This window comes from Rhinolophus sinicus, linkage group LG10, assembly GCF_036562045.2.
Source record: "Rhinolophus sinicus isolate RSC01 linkage group LG10, ASM3656204v1, whole genome shotgun sequence".
Taxonomy (NCBI): Eukaryota; Metazoa; Chordata; class Mammalia; order Chiroptera; family Rhinolophidae; genus Rhinolophus; species Rhinolophus sinicus.
The window spans coordinates 52402577-52427662 of record NC_133759.1 but is presented as its reverse complement, the minus strand read 5'-3'; the positions used below and the strand labels follow the sequence as shown (position 1 = coordinate 52427662).

Below are 25086 nucleotides of genomic sequence, written 5' to 3'. Positions count from 1 at the left end.
AGGGGCTGATCAGGCTGCTTTCTCATCTGGTGGCTCGACTGGGGAAGAATCTCTTCTGACCTCCTTCAGGTTGTTGGTAGAATTCATTCCCTGTGCTTATAGGACAGAAGTTCCCAGATGTTTGCTGGTTGTTGGCTGGAGGCTGTCCTCAGGTCCTAGAGGCCACCCACAGTTGTAAAGGCTCCTAACAGCTCCTAGCGACATGGGCTTCTCAGCATGGGTGCTCACTTCATCACGTCAGCAAGGAGAATCTCTTGTAAGCACACTCTAGCAAGACAGAATCACACATACACACACACTACCATAATTATGAGAGTGATAGGCAGTCACCTTTGCCATTGTCTATTGTTAGAATGAAGTCACAGGTCCCACCTACACAGAAGGAAGGGATTACACCAAGGTGTGAACAACAGGAGGCCGAGTTACTTCAGAGTATCTCATGCTCTTTTCACCACAGCCAGATCCTCTTTTCCCCACCAGTTTCCTCACCCCCACCCTCCAGGAGAAAACTCAGAGCTGGCAACTCTGAAGTTAGTTTCATAATGTTAACATCTACTCATATCCTGGGCCATGAAAAGTGGCCCACATGGGACAACGGCTCATGACATTTAAGACACATTGGAACCCCAATCCTTGGTACCACACTGTGTAGGGTCCAGAGAGGGAGTAGACATGGACAGGACATAGAGCTCAGTCTCAGAAAACTTTTCAGGAGGTTGGAAAGAGGTACCAGCTAAGGGCTGTTTTGGTTGCAAGAGCCCTGAGTTGAGGGAGAAGAAAAGATAATTTGTCAGCTCTTGTCTCTCAGTGTCTAGGAGAGATGGCTTCAGGCAAGACTGGATCCAGGGTCTTAAATGAAGTCTTCAAGAACTGGCCCCTCTTCCTCAGGCTCCACTTTCCTCTGGTTGGTCCCATTTCTGGGCCAGTTCTCCCTCAAGGAAACTCCCAGCGGTTACAGGCTTATATCATTCTTACAACTAGAAGGGTATGAAGGTTGAAAGGAGAAATAGGAAGGGGGCTTAAGGGTGGCTTGTGACAAGAAGTCGTGGGAAATGAAATTAAAAGTAGGTTGAAATGGAGATGGACTGGGATGCAGACAGAAAAGACTAGTCTTTACTCTGTGCTCCGATGTTTTCCAGTGTGTTTCACAAGATTTTAACAGGTAATAGGGGAGCCGAGGGTTTCAGAGCCAACAGACTGGGTTACAGCCACTTAAACAAGTTTCCTTCCTGCAGAGACTCCACATGTTCACATTTCCAGGTGTAAATCTCCAAAAGGAGACCAGTAGGATACAGCGTTCCCTAAGGTACAGTTCTTAATTCTATACTTTGGGAAATGCCACTGGTTGATAGGGAGCCACTGACGGCAGAGGCAAGTGGTAAGACCGCCAAAGTTTCCTGGGAAGAACACACTGGAAGCCCCATAGGAAATGACTATAACCAGGAAGTGTTATGACCACGCAGACCAGGGAGTGTGTGGAAGAAGCAGAATACAGGTTTGCGGTGACAGATGGGATATGTGAAACTGTAAAGTGGCGCAGAAAGTGCTGCTATTTTGGTGACGGTGACAGTGAGATTTAGTTTTGGGTTTAGCTTCTTCACTGAAAGAAGGGGCTGTACAGGGACAAACCATGGGCTCTGAGGTCCAGCAAGCTCGTTTTTAACTCGACGACTCTGCCACTTGGGCGAGTTATTGCACCCCTCCGAACCTCGGTTTCCTCACTTGTTAAAGGAGGATATTAACCCCTTTTTCTCGGGGTCCTCGTGAGCATTCCAAGGTAAATATATACATACAGAACAAGTGCCTAACTGAGTTGGACTTCTACTTCCGGCCCTGATGGAGAACCTGGTACCAGATCAGCCCTCCCACAAAAATAACGTAACACTTGACTAAATAAAACACAACTGTTTTTAGGCTGTGGAGAGCAGGCAGCGTATAACAGGCACCGTGATTCTGAAGGAAGAGAAACTCACAGGTGAGACTGCTTATCACCTGGGCTCTCATCCTGGGTAATTTCACAAGCATGGCACAGGGCAACAGAGCCCAAACAGAGCACGACAGTCCCTCTGAGCTCAGGAGGCAGAGATCAGAATTTGGGGCAATTGGGGCAACAAAAGCAGAAGGAATCTGTGGGACAGGACACTGGAGAGGAGGGAGCTGCATAGACACTGGGGCCCCCGAAATCTTGTGAGGGTCCCCCCAGGACCCACAAGTCCTTGCCCAAAGCCTGGGCTATGCATGCATAGGATGAGACTATCCAAGGTTTACCAGAAAGCAGCTGCTAGGGGATTGCGAGCAAACTGAGCCACTACAGGTCAAACAGTGCTGGGAGTTGTTAGACCTTCATCCCAGGAATTGACCTAAAATAACAGAAAGGCCATGCCTTAGGGTTAAGGATCACGCTCTACTGTAAGGGCTGCTCTAGACCTATCCTAACAAAGCCCAAAGCCAAATCCTTCAAGATGCTCAGGGCAGAGTTTGGAGGCGAGTCCTGCCAAGTTAGAGAGGCTTGGGAAACAGACTGAGCTTTGCATGAATCCTCTCTAACAAAGTGTAAAACCAAGCCCACAGGATTTCAATGGGATCAACCAGTAATTGTACTGCCTGCCAAAACAAAATTTAATACTCTTCCAGAGAAGAAAAGAGAATCCAGAGTCTCTACAACACATCACACACAACATCCAGTATAAGATCAAAATTCTCTAGACCTACAAACAAGAAAATGTGACCCTTCATCAAGAAACAGCCAGTAGAAACTGACCCCAAGAGAGTCCAGAGGTCAGATACATCAGATGAAGATGCTAAAGCACCTACTCTGTGGTTTGGCGCATAATAGATGCTTTGTGCAGTCATGAGAGAGGTGAGTCATGACCCTGCCACTAACTCACTGTGTGAGTCCCTCAACTCCTTGTGCCTCAGTTTCCCCGTTTATATAATGGAGAGGGCAGGCAAGTCATCTCAAAGGGCCCTTTGTCCTCAGGATTCTGAGTTTGTCTGGCACAGAAACTATTTTCAGCCAGGATACGCTCTGAGCTGGGGCCTGGAAGAACCAGTTAGAGAAAGAATTGGATCTACTTCTAATACCTTGGGGAAATGTGCTGGGATGTCTCTCTACCAGATATAATAATGTGGGTCTGTGGGCAGAGCCTGAGCCCATTTTCCAAAGGAACCTTTCTTGAGAAATGTCTCCAAGCAAACAGCTCCACCAACAGACAACCTTCTGAGGCCTCTGCAGAAACACAAAGGCTTTCTGTGGCTCCCTTCATCAAAAGCGCGGGTTGGAAGTGCTTACCAACCAAGATGCCAGTGTGAAGCACTGTAGATGGAGGGGCCCTTGGTGGGGCAGGGTCTCAGTCTCCTTCTCCTCTGTGCAGTTACCAGCGGTCCAGTTTCAGGGCTCAGAGCAAGGGCTTCAGAGCTAAGTTCAAAACCCAGCTCCATCTCTTACTAGCTGGGTAAACTTGGGCAAGTCATTTAACCTCTCTGAGCCATAGTTTCCCCATCTGTAGAAGGGGGTAATAATATGTAGGAGGTTGGTGCTCCACCGTTTTCCTGACCAACACACACATCCCCCTGCTGCTCTGAGCACTGACTGCTAACAGCTGCACTCTTCTCAGAACAACTGCCCTGGACTGATGGGAGGTGCCTCACCCAGAGATACCTGGCTGGTTCACCCCAACTTCCTGGTTATCCCTTCCCATTGTACTTTAGCCAATGACCAACCGATATGGAGGGACAAAAGCTCAGACTCCTTGCCTCAAAGTAGGACAATACTGTGATAGTCATGTACAATCTAGGGCTCCCCATAGGATCAGGCTGACAGCCGCATCTTCAGCTGAATCCACATCTTTGCATAACTTCTTCTCCTGCCCCAGCCTACTTCCCTCCCTTACTCCTTTACAGATTTCCCATGAAAGTTCTCCCTCAAGACATCCTGTGCACAAAGTCCCCATTGCAGGCTCTCCTAGGAAATCCAAAGACGGGAGAGTATCTGTGTCTCAGGCCATTGTTAGGCTCCAAAGAAAGAATACGCATGAAGTACCAGCCAAGGCCTGGCACGAAGTATGTGTTCATTAAATGGACATCATCATCCTTCTCTTCATTGTTATTATTGTAATTAAACACCGTCCTGGGATCAGAGGGGGCTTCTAATGTGCACAAGAACTGGGGGCAGTCTTGGTATGAGGGGATAAGTGCATTTCCGCTGGCTAATACCGCTGAGATAGAGTTATCGGCTTTCTTCGTTTCCTGAACTAATATTAACAAGTTATTTTTCCTAGTATAAAAACAATTCAAGTTCATTGCCCCAAAAAACCCTCAGGAAATTCAAAGAATTATAAAAATGAATTAATGACTAAATGGATAAATAAAATTCCACACCATTCGTATCCTTCTAAACATTTTCCATATAAATTTACATACGAACGTTGGACAGTTAAGTTTGCAAACTTTCCACCATATAAGTATCTATATATAGAGACACACACATAAACACATATCTATACATGCAAACATATATTATTTATATCTGTGATACTATATGTATATATATATATGTAACATTAAATCTATAGCATAACACTACATATAGAGTAATATATATATAATCAACTTTGTTACCAAAGAAATAGAATCACAAATACTATTGTAAAACCTGGTTTTCCCACATGATTTTCATATATAGGTGGTGGGCATATTCTGTGTTAGTAAACATAGGTCTACAGCATCAATTTCAGGCACAAATTGCTACATTTTGTGGAGATAAAACTGCTTATTTAACCAGTGTCCTCTCTCTGGACACTCACTGCCAACCTTTTTACTGTTATGAACAATGCTGATTACTGTTATGAACAATGCTGATTAATCCTTGACCACATATCTTTGCACATATGTTCAATTATGAAAATACACATTTCTAGAAGTGGCCCAGCATAGAGATTGGAATGCCCACATTTCCCTGGAGAATGACTGTACTCCCAACACCCCTCCACAAATCATCTGAGTGTGCATTTCCCCACACTAGGTAGCCAACACTCTCCAACACTAGGTATCATTTTGTTTTAATTTTTGCCAATCTGATAGGTGAAAAATAGTCCTCCATTGTTGCTTGAGTGTGCATTTCTTCCGTTTCTGGGGAGGCCAGGCACCTTTTCTTACGTTTGTGGGCTGTTTGGATTTCACCTGCTGGGAAGCGCCATTGTCCAGTCCTTGGGTGGCCATTGTCCAGTGCTTGGCAAGGGCTGCCCGGTGTCTCTTCCCATCCCCCGCCCCTCCGCACAGCCACAGGCTCAGTGGCTCCCCTGGAGTGTGATTTTGTAAGCCGCAAAGCCCTGTTTCCTGCAGGATTGTTCTCCCAGGAAGGCAGAATTTTGGCCCTCAGACCCCAGCAGCCAGCCAGAGTGTAGATTAGCGGGGATCCAGTTCCTTGACCTCCAGGCGCCCCCTGGCCAAGTCCGTCTCCTGGCCTGGTCTCATCCCTACACCACAGAGACTTTAGAAACCAAATCTGCTTAAAGAAAAAAATCTGTTTTCTCCAAAATTCCAGACTCACCCAGGAAATACATTCCAGGGGGGATTATGAGCTTGACTTAAGGAGTCTTTTCAGAAGAACATTCTTTTAAAGTCCAATGTTCCTGAGAGGTTTAAAGTGAGATTGTACATATGCCAAGATCTATCATGCTTGAAAATACTGCAACCATCGGCCCGGGATGCTACTGGGAAGAATTTTTTCCCCTGTGGGTGGGTGCTCTTGTCCCCACAGAAAAACATGTGTAAGGTGCCCATCAGAACCTCATGCACAACAGCAAAATCAATGCTAACAACCTACACGTTGAGTCTTAGGTTGAGAGACTTGTTCAGGCCACGTATGATTACAAAGCCCTGGCTCTTTCCACAAGGTGTGGTTCTAGTGCCTGAAATGAGACCCAGCTGCGTGTGGGCTTTGGCAGGAGCTCCACAAGGGGGTCCCTCCTGATGGGCTGGATGGTTTCCCATCGGGCAGCTGCTCTGTCATCTGTGCCTGTACCCAGCAGCTTTCCCCCTCCTGACCTGATTCCTTAGATTTGCACTGTCCAACACAGGCTACTTAAATGAATTAAAATTCACTAAAGCTGAAATTTTGGTTCCACAGTAGCACTAGTCACATTTCAAGTGCTAAATCGCCACACGTGACCAGTGGTTACTATATTGTCAGCACAAATATCAAACATTTCCATCACTGCAGAATATCCTATTGGATAGTGCTGCCTTGTTACAGCTTTAGAGCCAGGCAGACCTGGGCTCAACCCTGCTCCTCCACTCACTAATGGGCTGGGTTGAGCAAGTTATTTAACCTTTCCAAACCTCAGTGTTCTCATCTGTAAAATGGGATGACAACATAGCTACCTCACTGGACTGTTGCAAGGATTAATTGAGATCATGCCTATTGCATGGTTAGCCCAATGCCTGTCACATGAGCTGCTTAAAGGGTAGTGAGGAGGGTAGGGCACTGCAATTAGACAATTTCATGACCTTGGGCAGGTCACCTCATTGCTCTGAGCCCCTGCCTCCCTAGCTGTAAAATGGGGTTAATGGCACCTACCCTGAAAGGCTGCTGTGAGCATTAGAGCATATAGTCGGTGCTCCAGGAGGGTTAAGTCCCTTTCCCCCTTTCTGAAGGGGTTTCCTCTGTCAGATAAAGGGCTCTCACAGGATCTGGAAGTAAATATTCCACAAGAAAGAATCGGGAAGGCCAAAGTATCAACAAAAGAAGGCTCAACCGCCAAAATAAAACGATCGTGGGATCTTGTTTTCTTACCCATCAGATCGAGGAAGGGAAGAAATAGTTGGAACTTTTTATTGAAGAATAACATACATATAGAAAGGTGCACCTGTCATTGAGTGGTAAGTATACCACTCAATGAATAGTATACCACTCAATGAATTTTGAGAAACTGAAAATATCTGTGTAACCACTACTCAGATTAGGAAACAGAACATCAACAGCCACCACAAAGCCCCACTGGGCCCTTCCCATCCACCATGGCTTCCCACAAAGGTAACCTCTATCCTGATTTCTAATAACATAGATTAATGTCTAGTAGATAATTTAAAGATTCCTAACACCCAGAGTTAATGAGTGTAGACTTTCCAGTTATCTCAGACACTGAATGGTGGGCATATGAAGTGGTACAACCATTCTGGAGCTTAATTTCGCTGCACTTGCTAAAATTTCAAATATATGTACCCCTTGACCCAACATTTCCATTTCACAGTGTCGGCCTAGAGAAACGCTCATATCCATGCACAGAGGGGCAAACACAAGCATGTTTGGAGCAGAATTGTTTGTAATAGAGACAGATTGGAAACAACCTAAACGTGTAACTAAAAGGGATTGGTTTAAAAAAAAAAAAAAAAAAAAGCTATGGGCATCACATCACTATTATCCACTGCAGTAGATCAAAAGAGTGAAGTAGATCTACATGTATTGGCATAGAAATTTCTACAAGACACATCGTAGAGTTTTAAAAGCAAGCTGCTGAAAAATGACCAAGGCACACACACAGAAAATCAAAAAGAGTGAACTCTGGGGAAGGGGTGAGATTGGGGTTGAGAGGGTACAGTAAAGAGAAATGTTACTTTTAAATGAATATGCATTTGGGCTGTTACAAACGTTTAAAGCAGCAATGGATTTGTATATTGCCTGTGTGAACTTTTTCACAAGCTTTTAAGGAAAACTAAACAGCCCACCCATCAAGTCCAGGTAAGGAGAGGAAGGCTGCCCCTCTGCCTCCTGGATGGGAGGTGGCTCCTCGCCCAATGCTTCTGCTTGGGGTCCAGGAGGGCAGTGTTCTGGGCCTCTGAGACCTGAGGGGCTGAAATGAATGGAGTGGGGAGAGGACCCTGGAGATCAGAATCATGGACGCTTCCTTTGATGGAAGACAGCACCCTCATTACCACACCTCAGCTGAGAACCCAACACCAGTGCGATGTGAGTGGACCCCTGCAAAGGAACAAGCCCCAGGGTTTGGCACCTTCACCAAACAGTGCCCAGCACTTTAGAGGAAGAACTGCTGGGTTTGATTCTCTCCGTCCCTGGGGATGAAAGAGAGACAGCAGGTGTTGCCTCACACAACCACAGAGTGGGTGGCTTTGTGCGAATGAGGCACTGAGCAGAGGCTCACAGAGGGTCCTGTGATGCCCAGTGGCCATGGGCTCAGGAATGTGGAATAGGAGAAGGTGGCAGCAGTCAAGCATCCATGTTAAAACATATTCCACTTTTAAGAATTAGTTTAATGGGGAGGCTGGCCCCGCTGCCTCCATGGAAAAGGGTTCCTTAACTTATCTGAGCCTCAGTTTCCTTTTCTGTAAAATGGCGTGCAGGCTCTTGCCACCACACACACACACACGCACGCACGCACGCACCACTTGTGAATGTGGCTAAGACTGCAAGCTCCCGAGTCACAGTGCTTTCAGGCTGACTCCAGTGCTGCCGCTTGCCAGCTGTGTACGGTAACCTGTCCAAGGCCTCAGCTTCCCTCCTCGTCTGTAAAACAGGAAGTCCACGCTTCTGCAATCTCAAAGGACGGTTAGGAGGCTTAAGTGAGACCACATAGGTAGTCTTATCACAGGGCCTGGCCCTAGGACCTGCTCAATAAACATTTGCTAACAATTACTAAGTTGGTTTTTCTTTACTAAGCACCCATGTGCCAGGAACTATGCTAGACATTGAAGAAACATCCCTGAATAAGTCACAGTCCGTGTTCTCATGGTGTTTGCAGTTTAATTGGGGGGTAAATAAAGACACCCGGAGACACACTTCCCTCTGGTTCACTCCAGGTTGCAAGGCCAAATGCTCTTAAGATCCTACCCTCATCTCTCCCAAGGTCAGAATTCAAGCCCTTCTATGTTTATCTAAGATCCACTTTTACTAATACTTCCTGTCTATCCCCCACCAATCCAAAAGACTGTACCCAGGAGTGACCCCAATGTGTCAAAAAAAGAAATCTATGTGTGAAGATGTGAAAAGCACACACCTAAGCTGATACAATCACTGTTGACAACATCTACTATAGTTAAACATTTACCTACCTAATGACCCAGCAATTCCATGGCTGGGTCTTTGCCCAATAGAAACCAACATTGTGTTTACCCACAAATTCATCGAAAGGTATTTACAGCAGCTTTATTAGTCATAGCCTAAACTGGAAATCACCCAAATGTCCATCCACAGAACAGAGAAGCACACTGTGATGTCGCATAAGACGGAACACCGCTCAGCAATAAAGAGAATGAACTGCTGAGACAGGCAACAACATTGATGAATCTCAAACATGCTGTTGAGTGAAAGAAGCCAGACCCCAAAGGGTAAATTGTGTGATTCCCTGTATATGAAGCTCTGGAACAACAGACAAATCTGCGGTGATAGGGGTCAGACTAGTGCTCACTCTGGCGAAGGTGGGCGTTGACTGAGAAGAGGCACCAGGGAACTACCTGGGGTGCAGGGAATGTTTTCTAGCTTGATCTTGGAGATGGTTTGTGGGTAAACACATTTGTCGAACTTCATAGCGCTGTGCACTTAAGATGAGTGCACTTTATGGATGTTAGCTATACCTCGATTTTAAAAATGTTTACACGCAAAGCAAGGTCCCATCAGTGTTCCTTGGCATCTGCGTCCTGTGGGGAACACTAAGGCAGATATGGGATGTGCCCACGGTCTCCTTGGCACTTCTTATATAGAGGCATCAGCCTCCAGGAGAAACAGCAAAGTGAAAAGGAGGAGACTTTGGGGAGAGGCTCAGGGAAGGTTGCCAAGGACCAACCCCAAAAAGATTTTCTCAATAATTGGGCATGAAAAGGAAGCAGGTGGTGGCCACAGGAAGCACAGAGGGACGCAAATGTCTTTGACTTCAGCCAACATTGAGCTGTGTTCCGCCATAGTGGGGTATGTTGTACAATATACAATCCTATTTGCTCTGGCAATGTGTTGTGTGTGCTAACTGTCTCTAACCAAAACGACAACCGAGCCAGCATCTTCCAATCCCTAAATGGTGTGCACAAATGAGGATTGGCGGTATTTATCAGCACAATCCTTGGAAAAGACTATCAATTACGTGTAATACATCAGCAATGATCCAGGTGGCTTTTCAGATTAGCTTTGCCTTCACAAGTGGTTGCATGCAAGTGAGCATTTTCTCGCTCGCCAGTCACTGAAAGGAGAGAGGCCTCTGCCTTGGTCACTAAGATTTTACTGGCCACAGGTTGGCCTGATTTGCCAACAAGTCTTTCATGCAAGCAGGGTTGGCAGGCATTCAAGGGACAATTCTTTGAACTCCAGTTCTGCAGGCTGCTCCTTATGAAACTCTGGCTTTGTCATGCTAATATTGCCCTTGGGACCCAGCCCCACTTCCTAGGTCTGTCTGGGGAGATGTGAGAAGAAACGCAGAGCCCCTTTAAGCCCTCTGGAGTAAGGTTCTTTTTCTATGTCCTGGAATTTTCTTTCGCAGATGAGGTTACAGGTCTTCTTGATCCCTTTGTTAAAAAACAACAAAAGAGGCTTCGCCAAGTCCAACACACCCTGGCTCTTGTATTCCCTCCTTGGGGGCAGAGCTCAAAATGGGAGCATCCAGGGGAAATGTCAGGACCCACACCCTTCTGTCCACCCTGAATAATCCCTGGGCGGGCAGCAGGGAACCTCCGTTGGTTCTGGCCTTGACTTAGTCTCTGTGGAATTGCCACTTTCCCCATATAGCCCAGAGCTTCCCATATGGGTGTATTCATTCATTCACTCATTCACTTCATTCATTCTTTCAATAAATCATTTTTGGGCATCGAATCCAAGCCCAGCTCTGGACTCTTCTGAGGAGTCAGCTGTGAACAGGCAAGTACATACAGTCTGGTGGAGGAGAGAGGGCCCAAACAATCACAATTCGGGGGTGACTATTAATATAAGGGAAGTCCGTGGTGCTGCAGGAACTCACGATGGAGGAAAACCTCCTTGAGGAAGTGGCATTGCATTTGAGACTAGCGGATAAGAGCTGGCGAGTGCCTCCTGGGTAGAGCAAACAGCTGTGCAACAGCAGGAAATGAGAGACAGCATGGCTTTCAGGGAACCCAGTAGTTCTTAGTGGCTTGAATGTGGGGTGTGAGGGAAAGTGGCCCCCATTTCTTTGCTGACCGTCCTTCATATGAGTGCCCGTCCACTCCACTCCAGCCACCCTGGCCACCCTGCTGTTCCCTGAACATTCCTGCGTGTTCCAGCCTCAGAACCCTTGCTCTAGCTGTTCCCTCCACCTGTGACACCCTTCCCCAAGGTATTTGTTTGGCTAACTCTCCCGTTTCCTTCAAGTTTGTGCTCACATCTCACCTTCTCAAAAAGACCCCTCCGAGCAGCCAGGTATTACCACATACTGCCCTCACGTACCGCTAGCTACCCCTCTCCCTCCTCCCATTTTTCCTTTTTCCATAGTATCTATCACCTCTAATTTACCATCTACTTCACTTATTCATTATTGTCTATCTCCCCCACTAGAATGTCAGCTCCACAAGGTCAAGGGCCTTTGTTTTCTTCACTGAGACATCCCAAGCCCTTGAATGTTTGAAGGAACAAATAGATGGGATTTGAGCGGCTGGCAGGGAGGGTCCAGGGGAAAGCATGTGAACTCAATTCCAAGTGCAAAGGGAAGGCACCAAAGGGTTTCAGTAGGACAGGATCAGAATGTGAGTTACATTTTAAAAGCTCACTCTGAAATCTGTGTGGAGAACAGCTCGAAGGAAGACAGGCCGCTGCAGGCATCCAGGCCTGTGGCAGTGGTGGCTGGGCTAGGACAGAGGGTCTGGAGAAGCAGATAGATTGAAGAAATCCCAGGCGGTGATCTCACCATGCCTCAGTGATTTGAGGGCTGTGAGGTTTCAGGAAGGCAGGACAAAGTAGACTCCCAGGCTACCCTCTGAGGCCCAGGGCCAGAGTGGAGCCAGTTGCCAAGATGGGGGACAGGGGACAAACAGGTTGGGGGCTGGAGTGGTGAAGAATTCCGTTTGGGCTATTATGCATCGGGCCTATTAGCCTTTCAAGTGGAGATGTCAAGTAGCCAATGGGCAAAGTTTAAGCTCAGCGTGAAAGTCTAAACATTTGGGTATCATTGGCTTAGCGTTGTTTTAAAGTCTAGTGTACAGGGAGAGGACACGATGTCTAAGAACTGACCTTGAGAGCCAAACCGTGAAGCCTTCTGAATTGGTCCTTGACGGATAAGGAGTTTGCCAAGAAGGTGGAGAGAATGCAGGCCAGGAAGAAGGAACAGTGTGGACAGGACCTCAACATAGAAAAACATGGATCTCAGTACTCTTCAAAATTGTCAAGATCATCAAAAACAGAGTCTGAGAAACTCTCAGAGCCAAGAGGAGCATAAGGAGACAAAACAACTAAATGTAATTTGGTATCTTGAATGGGATCCCAGAACAGAAAAAGGACATTAAGTAAAAACTAAGGAGATCTAAAGAAGGTATGGACTTTAGTTAATAATAATGTATGAAAATTAGCTCATTAACTGTAACAAATGTGCCATACTACGTACATGCATATCTATATACATGTAAGATATGAATAATAGAGGAAGTGGGTGCAAGGTGTAAAAATTCCTCTACAATCTTCTCAACATTTCTCTAAACCCAAAACTGTTCTAAAAAATCATCTATTTTTTTAAAAAGAGCGTGAGTCTCATAAATGCCCCCCCCCACACACACACACACACACACACTCCAAGGACATAGTAATTTATTTCTCTGGAGAGGACTTTGACCTTGACCAATCCCTGGTGACCTTGACCAATCCCTTCTGTGGTCAAAAGACTCAGGGACACTATGGATATCTCATCACTCCTCCCTTGTCAAGGAACAGAGGGGCCTCACCTCCACCTACTTTCTTTCTGTCCACAGAAAGAATACTCTCCTCAGGCCATATTTCATATTGAAAATGAGAAGCAGAGACTAAATGGCTCAGGTAAGTCAGATCCACGTATTATTCCTCAGGGATGCAACCTGAGCTAATCCTTTTGGCATGCTCTGTAAAAGTACATTCCTTAGTCACAATTTGCCTGAACCCCCCACCTTGTTCAACAGCTGGCTTGCTTTCCTCCCTGAATCAAAAATTTGGCGCCATCTGGGTTCAAATTCTAGCTCCACTACTCACTAGTTATGTGATCCTGGGCAAGTCACTTGAGCTTTCTTTTCCTCACTTCTGAAGGGGGCATAATAATAGTTGATCAAATAATTGATTAAATGAGATGAATAGTAAATAGGATATAACTTCATCCTCTGAAGAATGGATATGAGATAGTGAACGCCAAATGTCTGGCATCATACCTGGCACTCATGGTACATGGCTGTTGATGAGACATTACCAATCTGGCCAATCAGAGAGGTCTCTGAAGATCAAAGTGTGTCACTTGGGTCCTTGGGACCCTGAGTGGTGACTGAGGAGCAGAGAAGTGCAGGGACCTCTGAGTCAGAGCTGGAACTGGGCAGTGGCCAAAGGCCAGCCAGAGAGGACTTGGCTGGCAGTTGGCCTAGAAGGCACCAAGACTGAGAGGATGCAGAGGTAAAGGGAGAAGGTACTGTGTGGTTGAGGCCCCAACAGCCAGCTCAAGATTCCCTGGCCCACACAGGTACAGCTTTGAACAGACGCCATCCAGTACCCTGGACAGCTCCGGGGGGGTCTATAAACTTCAAGGGCATGAGTATTGCAGGTGGAGAACTAGACCGGGTCTTGGCTCCTCCAACTAGCTGTGTGAACATGAGCAAGCCACCTCACCTCCCTGAATCTCAATTATCTCATCTCTAAACTGAAGATAATACCTATCCATCATTGAAGAGTCAATGAAATGACAGAGAGGCGGTAGAGCAGAGTAGCCCATGTCTGATGTCAGACCACCTGAGTTTGTATCCCAGCTCCACACTGATTTTAGAAAAATTGCTTAACATCTCTGATCCTCAGTTTGCTCATCTGTAAAATTGGAAGGCTAATAGACCCTAATTTAAAGGGTCGTGAAGATAAAACAAAATAGGACATAAAGCATACAGTAAACATTAGTTTTTGTTTTAGCACAGCACCAGACACAGAGTAGATAATCAAAACTGTCAGTTTCTTGTGTCTTCCAAATGCCCCTGGTCGACTTTGCCCTTCCACCTTTAAACTCTTTTGGTTGGTTCTCCCAGCTGATTGTTAAAGAGATTCCACAAAGCCAGAGAAATCAATCTTGCGGTGTCCCACAGGCTTCCTACTACGACCTCTTCCCACAATGAAGTCCCCTGCTTCTCAGTGCCACCCCCCCAGGATGCCTTGGGACACGTTATTTTTTAATGCTAGTTCTGTTCTAGCCACTGCTCTAAAATACAGAGGGTGCCAAAAAAAAATGTATACACATTTTAAGAAAGGAAAAAAACTCTATTAACATATACAATGATAACAAAAGATAAAAGAAAGTTATGTTTGACTTTCTGCAATTACAAGACGTGCTCAAAGTGGTTACCATCAGTGTCCAGACATTTCTGATTACTGCGAACTACTGCTTGAGCAACGTTGGCCAAAGTGTTAACATCTCTTAAAATGTGTATACATTTTTTTGGCACCCCCGTATATCAGTTACCCTCACAACTGTGAGATAAGTACTATAGATATCCCCGCTTTACAGATGAGAAAACTGAGGATCTGTGAGGTTAGGTAATTAAATCATGGGGTCACTTAGCTGGTGGCGCTGGGATCCAACCCCAGCCGATAGGATAGCACTTCAGACCCTACACCTGCTTGTAGCATTCAAGGAGACCAGTGGCCAGGAAACTACAAAAAAGTAGGTGGGAGACCAAGGCTAGAAATCAGGACACCGGGTTCTCGCCTTGACCCTGGAAACTCGGGGCCAGGAGTCCTCACGCCCGACGCTAACCTGCGGTGCACTGCCTGCTTGCTGCCAGGGCGGGGATACCTGCCCCCTCCCCCCGCGGCGCCTCAGCTGGCGGCGCTCGGGCCGCGGAGGTAACCTGATCTGCGGCGGGGTTTAGGCCTCGGGGCCGCGTCACCGCCGCGGAGACGCTCGGGCTCCGGACTATGTTCCACTGTGCGTTCCCCGCCCGCAGTGACCGCTCCGCAGTCGGGTGCGCGGGCGCATGGCGCAGAGGCTGAGCGAGAGGCCACGGGGGCCCGCCGAGGCCACCGGGCTCTACCGGGCCGTGCTGCTCAGGTCGGGTAAGTGGGGACAAAGCCACCTGGCCCCCAACTCTGTGAGAAAGCGAGGAGGGCACGGCGAGTGCTCTGCGTCCAGCCTCTGGCGAGCCCGCCGCCTGCATCCTTCATTGCTCTGCTTTCCTCCTTTCCTTTCTTTCTTTCCTCCCTTCTTTCATTCTTCTTACTTTTCTTTTTTTCTTTCTTTTCCTTTCTTTCATTCCTTCTTTCCTTCCTACATTCTTTCCTTTGGGGATCTACCCTTAGGTATATTGTTTTATTCCTATGTGTGAGCGCGCACATACACACACACACTCAGTTACGTGACGACAAAAGTCCTGCGAGGTTCCATCTCCTGGCGGGTCTCTTAAGTGGAGATTCACACACGCGCGGGAAGGCGTGGGAGCGCGGGAAATCGGTAAGACCGGGACGCACGCTGCGAGTCAGAAAGGAGCACAGGAACGACTGATGTCCAGTGAGCTATTACATTAGACGGAGAGAGGGAGAGAGCAAGTTTCGGGAAGAGAGGAATCGTTTTTTCTATATGTATCATTTCAGGAGAAAAAGAATTGGAAGGAAACATATAACTTGTTTTTAAGGACGGGAGTTGGATGACAAGTGTATTTTCTCCTGTACATGCTTTTTGTTTGTTTGAAGTAAACACATATTACTTTTCTACTCAGGACAATAAGAGATTTTTTAATTAGGGAAATGAAACAAACGTAATATATGTATATGGTCAGTGTGCAAATAATGTGGAAAACAGTAATGTAGAGAGAAGAAAAAGAATGACCGCAGTAAGCGTTTAGGCTGTTTCTTTTCGGACTTTGTGCTGCAGAGAGGCGTTTAGGGAGGGTGAAAATCGGTCTCCTGTGGGTGCGTCCCTGCTAGTTGCGGTAAGTGATTAGAAAGTGTTAAGGGAGTTGGGCTCACTGGGCAGCTACCCTCTGCCATGGGCGAGGCGCCCCCTGCCCTCCCATCCGGCCCCAGTAGCCCTGCCTGCAGACCCCTGGAGCCAAAAGTGCGAGGAGAGCTCTTGGCCGCGCGGCTGCCGCGGTCCTGCCTGCCCCCGCGTGCCTTCCGCTCTGGGACTGATTGCCTTTCTCAGTTAGACTGGTTCGGCGAGGTGGGGAGTGGGGGTTACCCCGCGCTTGGGAACACTGGAACAACGGGTCTCTAAGTCCAAAAACAAGAGCTGGCCAAGACTTCAGGACTGGTGGCGCCTTCCTGGGGGAGGGTCTTAAATCTGGCTGAGCCGGGGCAGGCAGAAAGGGGGAAGCTCGCTAATGAGATGAATCTGACTTCAAATCCCAGCTCCAGCGATTCCCCCACCAAGCCCTCTTCCTAAATGTCCCCACCCAGTTCCTGTCTTCTCTCAAAGATGAGAAGGGGGTATCTCTAATCTGAAACCCCGTGTTCCCTTTAACTTGGAGCTGCCGCTATGAGCCTTCACAACAAAGGTAACATTTTTCGCTTGCAACCCATCCAGACTAGCAGACATACTGGGCTCATTCCAGGGGCCACATACTTGCCTGGTAACTGTACCACACACAGCGACAAAGCCAGGGAGGGACCAGAGGACTGTGGCTGGGGCCTCATGGAGGGAACACTTACTCTGGGCTAGGCACGTGCCACTGGCTCCTTCCTTCTTCACAGCCCTGCCAGGTCACTGCTAATTGTCATCACCATTTAATGGATGAGGAGACTGAGGCTCAGAGAGCTTAGCCAGCTTGCGCATGGCCCTGCTAAGGGACCTTTTCTATCCCACTAAAGGGTAGGAAACACATTCAAACTTAGACTCATCTATGCCAAAGTCTGCACACCTCCTGAGAAGAGGAATAACAATGGCAAATGACTGTTAGTCACTTGTTATTGCCAGTCTCTCTGCAAAATGCTCATCTCATCAACTTCATTCATTTAATCAGCCGACCAATATTTATTGACCACTGCTATATGCACTAGGCCCTGTGCAAGGCACAGGGATGTACTGATAAATAGAACAGATTTGTCCCTCCGCTCAGGGAAGGAAGTAGTATTGACCCCTATTTTAAACATGAGGAAACCGAGGCTCAGACGCTAACATGACTTGTCTAAGGTCACGAAGTCAGTCAGGGCTGGAGCTGAGATTCAAACCCAGGACCATGTGCTCTGGCTGTCTCACACAAGGAGGAGCAAGAAGTAAGAGTGGGGGTAAGGAGCCAACTCGGCCCTTTAGGGAAGAGGCAAGAGTCCCCCTCCTTTAGAGGCTTCCAAAGACAGGATTATAGAATGAAACCCAAGATGGCAGCCATTTTCATACAGTAGCCTCGAGTCTGTAACACTTTTAGAAAATTTTTCATCCCAAATTATTTTAAAATAATTTCTTAATATTACAATAACACATGTTCACCATGAATATTTTGGGAAATTGAGAAGAGGGGGAAGCCTTACCCATAATCCCACTAACCAGCAGCAGCCACTGGTAACATTCCAATCTTTATTACCCATTGTTTGTGTTTGTTGTGTGTTTGTTTTACATTGCTGAAATTGTACTGACTCTAGTCTTTGATTCCACTTTTTTCATTTGGATGAAAATCTTTAATGCTATTAAAGAGGTTATAGAGATAACAGCTACCATTTTGGAGCCCAGACTCTGGGGCAGGCACTGTGTGAAGGGCTTCCCATGCTGTATTTCCTTTATTCCTCAAAAGAACGTCTGCCCCATTTTAGAGATGAGGAAACAGGGAGTCGGAGGTCACCTAGCTGTCCAACCATGGAGCCAGGAGTGGTATTGGTGGGTACATCAGAGCCCAGGCTCTGAACCACTGAGCTGGAAAGGTCATCTCTGGGGAATCACTCATGCTCGGCCATGCCTGATACGCTCTGCAGTGCTGTAGTAAAGGTCCACCTGCGGTCTGTTACTGGCATCCTACCCGGAGCTCAGGCCAGGATCCTGGCAGGGAGGGAAGCAACTCTCTGCCGCACAGACAGAGGGACACCTTCCCAGGCGCCTGCGAGCTTCAGTGACTCTGCTTCTCCTTTGCAGCCAGAGGGGCAACCAGAGCCTCCATCCCTGCCTGCCAAGTAGGGTTGCCAGATAAAAGACAGGGTGCCCAGTTAGATTTGAATCTCACATACACAATGGGTAATATTTTAGTGTCTAAAAAATTATTCATTGCTTATCTGAAGTTCAAATTTCACGGGGCATGCTGCATCCCAGATCCACTCTCCATGTCTTGTCTGGCTACCAGTGAATTAAAATGTGCTGGGAATGGGAGAGAACCCCGGGTCCTTCTGCAGCTAAGAGACCAGATTAACCATGCCTAATGACAGCTGGGTTGACAGCCAGCTTTCTGAAACAAGACTCTTCGTTCTTCCCCACTCCCTCCTAAGTCCCTGTTTTCACACTTGAAATCCCTCCACCGGTAAATTCTTCATAGCTCAAACTTGTTGTAAAGGCGACTCTCATTCCTTTTATAATCTCTCCATGGATCCCACGACAAGGTTTTCTACTAGTGCAGCTCTCCCCCCTGCCATGTCCTTTCAGCAGAGCATGTAGGGGGTGGGGGGAAGGTTGGCTCCTAGGGCTGCTTTGTGGGTGGCTTCTTAGAAACCTCACTGAGGCCTTGAAAAGTGGCCTTGGAGATTTAAACAGAATCCAGGGCTGGGGAGGAAGTTTGGGGTTGCCATGGAAACTTCTTGTCTGATGTTTGTGAGCCCAGATAAGCTGCTCCAGGCGCCTGTCGGCTTGAAGAAAGAGGGGCAACAATGAAAGGAAAGACGTTTTTTGGAGTTTTTTTAATCCAAGCTGCAGCCACAGCCCAAGTAGATGCAGGAAAATTCCCCAGCTCCCACTCGTGACTGCCTCTCCTGGTCTTCACTGCCCACCCCCTCCGCTTCCTCTTGACTCCTCTTGTTCCCAAGGAAACACACTTGAGAGGGACGAGAAGTAGTGTGGGAGGGATATGCTCAGCCTTGGGGACCCCCTTCAATCCTCCACAGGACGGAATTCTTCTCCCCAGAGTCCTGCCTTTCAGGAGAACAGCAAGACCTGGGAGAAAGCCACACAGACCAAGGCAGGAGGCAGCAACCGGTTGAATGTGGCCATGACCTGGAGTAAACTGCTAAAAGGTTCATTTTCCCAGAAGGCCTCTATTTTCTAATATTCAAAATGGACATGACTGAACCAGATGTGAATCTCAACTACAGTTAGTTGGAAAAGGTTGCTCTGTTTCGTATTGTTAATCTTTATCGCTTTTTTCTGATAGCAAAATAAATATATGCTTGTTTGTTTTTAAGCCACAAACATTCCAGAAATGTAGTGACAAAGGAGAAGGGCCTGTAATTTTATGCCCTAGAAAAGTGGTTCTCAAACTCCCGCATATAAACACATTCCCAGGGGGATATGTTAAAATCTGGATTCCTAGGCCCCTCCCTCATAGGTTCTAAACCAGCAGCCCAGAAGCATGGCCCAGTAATCCCATTCTAACACATTCTAAATGAGGTCTAATAATGATATAGAGATAAAGTGATCTGGAGCGGACCTGTGTTAACAGTTCAGGGTACCTGCCTCCACATTCGTTCGCTGTGCACTGACAGTTGGCCCTTGAACAATACGGTTTTGAACTGCGAAGATGTGAATTCTTAGATGTGAATTCTTTTCTATAAATACTGTAAATGTAGTTTCTCTTCTTTATGATTTTCTTAATAACATTTTTTTCTCTAGCTTACTTTACTGTAAGAATACAGCATATAATACATACAACATAAAAATATGTATTAATCCACTATTTATGTTATCAGTAAGGCTTCTGGTCAACAGTAGGCTATTGGTAGTTAAATTCTGAGGGGAGTCAAAAGTTCTATGTGGATTTTTGACTGTGTGGGGGGTCGTGCCCTTAACCCAGGTGCTGTTCAAGGGTCAACTGTTCCAACATTTTTATCTTGGGGGAAAAACAGGGGGAGGCGTCATACTACATGTGGTTTTGCAGCTTGATTTTTCACCACACATGAAGTGGACATCTTTTCAGGTCAATAACTAGACATGCTATTGACTGCATCCTATTATGGGGTGTAGCATAGTCTCTTACTGATAGGGTGTGGCTGGGGAAATGGTGGCTGTTGATCACTGATCTCACACTCAGATACATGCACACCGGCATGTGCTCACACACGCAGACACACAAAGCAAGATGGTGCTATGTTTTTGGTGTCTGCAATCAGCACTTGTTACTGAGCACCTCGGTACTAGGCTGGCAATCTAGTGACGAGCCTGATGGGTTTGCCCACAAGGTGAACAGCAAGAAGAGCTTTAGAGAAAGAAGTGCAGTGAGTCCCAGCTGCCTGGGGAAAAGGGAACCCAACCTCAGGAGATTCCTGCCCAACGCTCCTTGGCTCTCAGTTGTTTTGGGGCTACCATCAGAGTCTTCCAATAAAGAAAATGCAAAGTAGGGGACTGGAAATGCTGGCATGGGGACTGTCAGAGTCTGCTTCTCTGGAGTGAGCTGGATTATGGGGCTCTGTCTTCTCCAGGTGGTGAGCAGAAGCTGGCAGCTGTCCCCGTCCCCCACGATCCCTCTTATTCCTCCAAATGTCAGAGGGCACTGGGATTGGTTTAGACAAGCCACAGTGGGCCCCAGAAAATGCCCAAAATCGTCATTTGTGGAACAGGACAACGTGTGGGACCAGGGACAGAAAAAAGTGCTTTGACAAGAATTTAGCTGTCAGAATTTAGTGAAATTAAGCCACAGCAGGATAGGAAGCTTGGGGAGGCCACCAGTCAGAGTACCTCAAGAAAGGCAGAATTTAGGAAGAGGAAACAAAAAGAAACACATGTTGTTTCCAGAAAATTATTTTCTACCCAAGAACGTGTGACCCGCTAAGTGGCTTCAGAGGGCCAGCGTGGCCAAGATTACCAGGACATGCCCCCTGCGCCCCCTTCAGCCCTGTCTCCCACCTGCCACAGAGGCCTTCTTCCAGCACACCAAGTTCATTCCCGGCCTGCGGCCTTTGCACTAGCACTTCTGACTCCCTGGAATACTCTCCTGTGCGACTGGTCTTTATGCTGCTGGCTCCTCAGCACTCAGGCCTCCCTAAATGTCCTAAAATGTCACCTTAGGTGCCCACCTTTCCTAAGCTCCCAGCCCCTCCCTTTCACCTCACCCAGTCTTACTTTAGTCATAACGTTCGTCACAACTCAACATTTTCTTGTCTCCTTATGTTAGGTCTGACCTCCCCCCCTTAATGTAGGTTACCTGAGCACAGAGAAATAATGTGTCTCATTCACACTGTATCTCTATGACTTAGAACAGTGCCAGGAACATAGCAGATACTCAATAAATGTTGGTTTCATGAATAATAGAGGACAAAAATTGCATTTTTAATTGCATTTCATGGGCGATATATGTTCTGGTCCACTTCACCTTCCAGACAACAAGACTCTTCATGAGAAAGTACAGGTGGAAGCGGGCCAAATTTAACTGGTAGATGCCAGTGTCCTGGCTAGAAATGAAGGATAATGATAAAAGCTAGGAAACCCTTTCAACTTTTCAAGTGAACACTGATTCTGATATTAGGAGAATGCCTGCATTACCTGTAAGCACCCATGTCAGCCTCTGGCATCTGCAGTCTTTATTTTCACATCCGTGCATTCACTCACTGAGCCTCACTCACTGAGCCAGGATTTGTGCAATGCATATTCTGCCGCGCGAGGTGCTACATTGCTGGGGCCCTGCCCTCAGGTCACATGGAGTCCAGTTGTCTCTGCAGGAATCCTATTTGCTGAGCATTGAGTACGTGCTTTCACTAATGTCATCTCACCTATGTTTCCTCCCAACCACCGTGTTATTCTCCACATTTGACAAACACAGAAACCAAGGCTCAGAGGTACTGAATGGCAGCCAAAGGGGCTGGTGCCGAGTCAGGGCTGACCCGGGGCCTGCTCCCCTGCTCTGGCCCAGAGCCTGATAGCTTCCACTCCCCACACACTCTCCTGGGCAGTTCGTTGGCTGCTCTCTGAAGTTCAGATGAAGTTCAGGGTATTGAGGAAGTAATGTGTATGGAGTTTTTGACCCATCAGTGGATGACCAAACACCGACCCAGTGTTTCCCCCTCCCCTGACCCCCTGGCGTTCCTTCTCCTGAAGAATTCGGCCCTGCAGCAGGAAGCTTGGCTTCCCTTCCGTGAGGGCAGTGCTGGAATGCATTCTTGCCGACCTCCCATTGAAACAAGGGAAATGCCTCCAGTGAGCCTCCTTGCTCAGAACAAAGCTTGGCATGTGCTTATTCCTCAGCAATCTGACAAAATACGTACTTATTTGTGTCTCTCGAACGTGTGGCTTGGACACGGTGTTCCGCATCGTGGATGTGGCCCTGCACCAAGTGAAATAGCTGTTACTATAGTAACAGTTCCTTTTTATTGATACCAGAATAAACAGGAATGCAGAGCTACCTCACTGTTGGCACATTTCAGCTGCCTGCGATTTCCAAGGGTTTAAGAACCGCCCTGCGGAGGCGGCCCTCCTCGCTAGTCTGGGACTTCCCAGTGAAGTGAGGAGCCCAGCAACAGTGCCGCGAGTTTCCTTCCCGACCACGCTGCTGAGAAGTAAGACCATTTCTCTTCTGTTTCACCTGCTGTCGAGCTGGGTGCTGTGCCCGGAGGAGGTGCGAGGGTAGGAGGGCAGCCTTGGAGCACCGGGGTGGGCTGTCAGGGCAGCTGAGCTGTTTGAGCTCAGGTACCCGGGCCATGTCCCCCATCTGGGAAATGACTCGGAAATGCCTCCTGGCACCCTGGGCGTGGGAGGATAGGAGACGAAGTGGAGGGAGCAGCGAGATACCTTCCATTCTTGTTGATCTCTGTCTTCTAAATCCTCAGGTTCATCTGAGTTTATGCATGATATGAACTCATCCAAGTTCATTATTGTATAGTATGGCGGTTTTCATTCTCTTCATAACTGATAGACTAAAGGCTGCAGGGTGGCACCACTGGGAGAATACTGGTTTTGGCGTCAGAGCTCAGCTCGGATTCTTGTGCCTTCATTCGCTGGCTGTGTGCTCTGGGGAAATTAGATGACCCCTCAGAACCTCAGTTTCTTAATCTTTAAAAAGGGGTAATGATAGCACCCCCTCCTGAGTCTGTTGTAAGAATGTCACGAGATGTACCTATGGGGTGCTTAGCACAGTAGTGGCATATTGCAGCAGGAACACGCTAACCGCCTGCCTTTCTGCTGAATTTGGACTTGGCATTTTGCAGTACGAGGCCAGAAGTCTGGACTGGGCCAGAAATCAGGAGTTACAGGATTGGGCGTGTCACTTTTTGGAACTGCTACCAAATCGGAGTGGTTTCCCGCTCTGAGGCACCCCCAGCACCTGTGTCTCAGGTGCCTTGGATCCTAGTGGCTCTTAGTCCTGTTGGTTGTAAGTACCTGCCAGGATCTTTCCCCTGAGGCATCTGCCGAGCGGAATGGTTGGCATCATGCCACTGGTGGGCCAGCAGGAATATCTGTTCTCTGACCAACTGCACAACACTCTCCACCAATCTTGCTAAGGACTTTCCAGGACTCTGCTATGGAATTGATTCAAAAGCCAGAATGGCCATCTCGACCTCCTCACAAACTAGAAGGTCACAGTTCACCCCAGCAAAATGTTCAGGAAGTTTGTCTTGAGTCATTTTCTCATGGGGTGGGGAGGCTGCATCCAGATGGACAAGCAGTGGCCACGTGCTGCTATGAGATCTGGAGAAGTTCTTTGGTTGCTGGCCAGTGAAATACAAGTGGCACTTACCCCACAGGAAGGAAAAGCAAGAAGGGTTGTGAGATCCGGTGGCCACGCTTGTCACTTTTACTGGATGCCCCTTTCTCCTTTGCCAGTGGTTTATTTAAAAGCCTCTCTTCTTTCTGCCTTCCACCTCATGAAATGGTGATGCAACAAGGTCTGGCTATGTTCTGAACCCAGCAGCTTGAACAGGAACAAGGGCATGGGGGAGGGCAGAGGAATGAAGACGGACCATCACCCCAGGGAGGGAAGACCACCAGCTGGTCCCCTCCTAAACAAAGACCAGCAATGGGCAGACAGGCCTGTGGGGTCTGGCTAAAGCCCAAAGCTGCTGGGGCCTGGGCTGGAGCTCCCCAGCGAATTTGTATTTCATATGGCTTGGCAGTCCCCTGATACGAGGCTTCTGTTTTCTCATCTATAAAATGGGCTCACATTACCTCTTCATTGGGGTTTCTTGAGTATCCAGAGAAAAGTGATGTAAACCGCTTTGTTAACTGAAAGACACTTTGTGCCCAGAAGACAGGGGAGTGGTAGAGTGCTGAATTTGGAATCTGAAGGTCCCAGCTTTGTCATTTATTCTTTGTATCCTGGGACAAGTAGCTTGGCCTCCCTGAGCCTCAGTTTTCTCATCTACGGAGTGGGAATAATGCAATAGTACCACTGGTTGCCTGTTAGGGCAATTGCAAAATCCAAATGGAGGTGAGTGAGTTTTCATCAGATGCCGAGTGCTCATCACAGGTCTCCTCAGGACAGGACCACAGGATGCCTTCAGTGAGCACCACTCTGCCAGGCACTGGGCTAACTCCCTCATTCACATTCTAGCATTTCACCCTCCAAACAGCCCCATGAGTAGGTATTGCCATTAACCCAGAGAGGTTAAGCTATTTACCCAAAGTCACACAGCTTGGAAGGGGTGTGGCCATGATTCAAACCCAGTCTGTCTCCGAAACAGATCTGTCTTAACCACTTTGCTTTATGGATTCATGTGCCATTTGTTTTAATGGATACCCTCAAAGACAGAACCAGGACCACCAGCAGGGGAAGGGCCGATGAAGGGGACATAAAGTCCTTAGCATAGGGCCCCCCAGCTATGTTCAGGATGAACTGTGACCTGGGTCTCCATCAGCGCCACTTCCATCTCTCCTT

General features: G+C 47.5%; 1 protein-coding gene across 2 annotated transcripts in view; it reads left to right on the top strand.

The window, feature by feature from the left end:
- FAM107A (family with sequence similarity 107 member A) overlaps positions 1-25086 on the top strand; it is a 57244-nt gene that overhangs the window by 22031 nt on the left and 10127 nt on the right. Inside the window, exon 2 of one of the 2 annotated variants that reach the window (XM_019724129.2) lies at positions 12913-12976. In XM_019724129.2, the coding sequence (XP_019579688.2) occupies positions 12913-12976 (64 nt within the window). Of the gene's footprint in view, positions 1-12912; positions 12977-14997; positions 15215-25086 lie in introns of those variants that run through there. The other variant, XM_019724130.2, reaches the window with a different exon arrangement.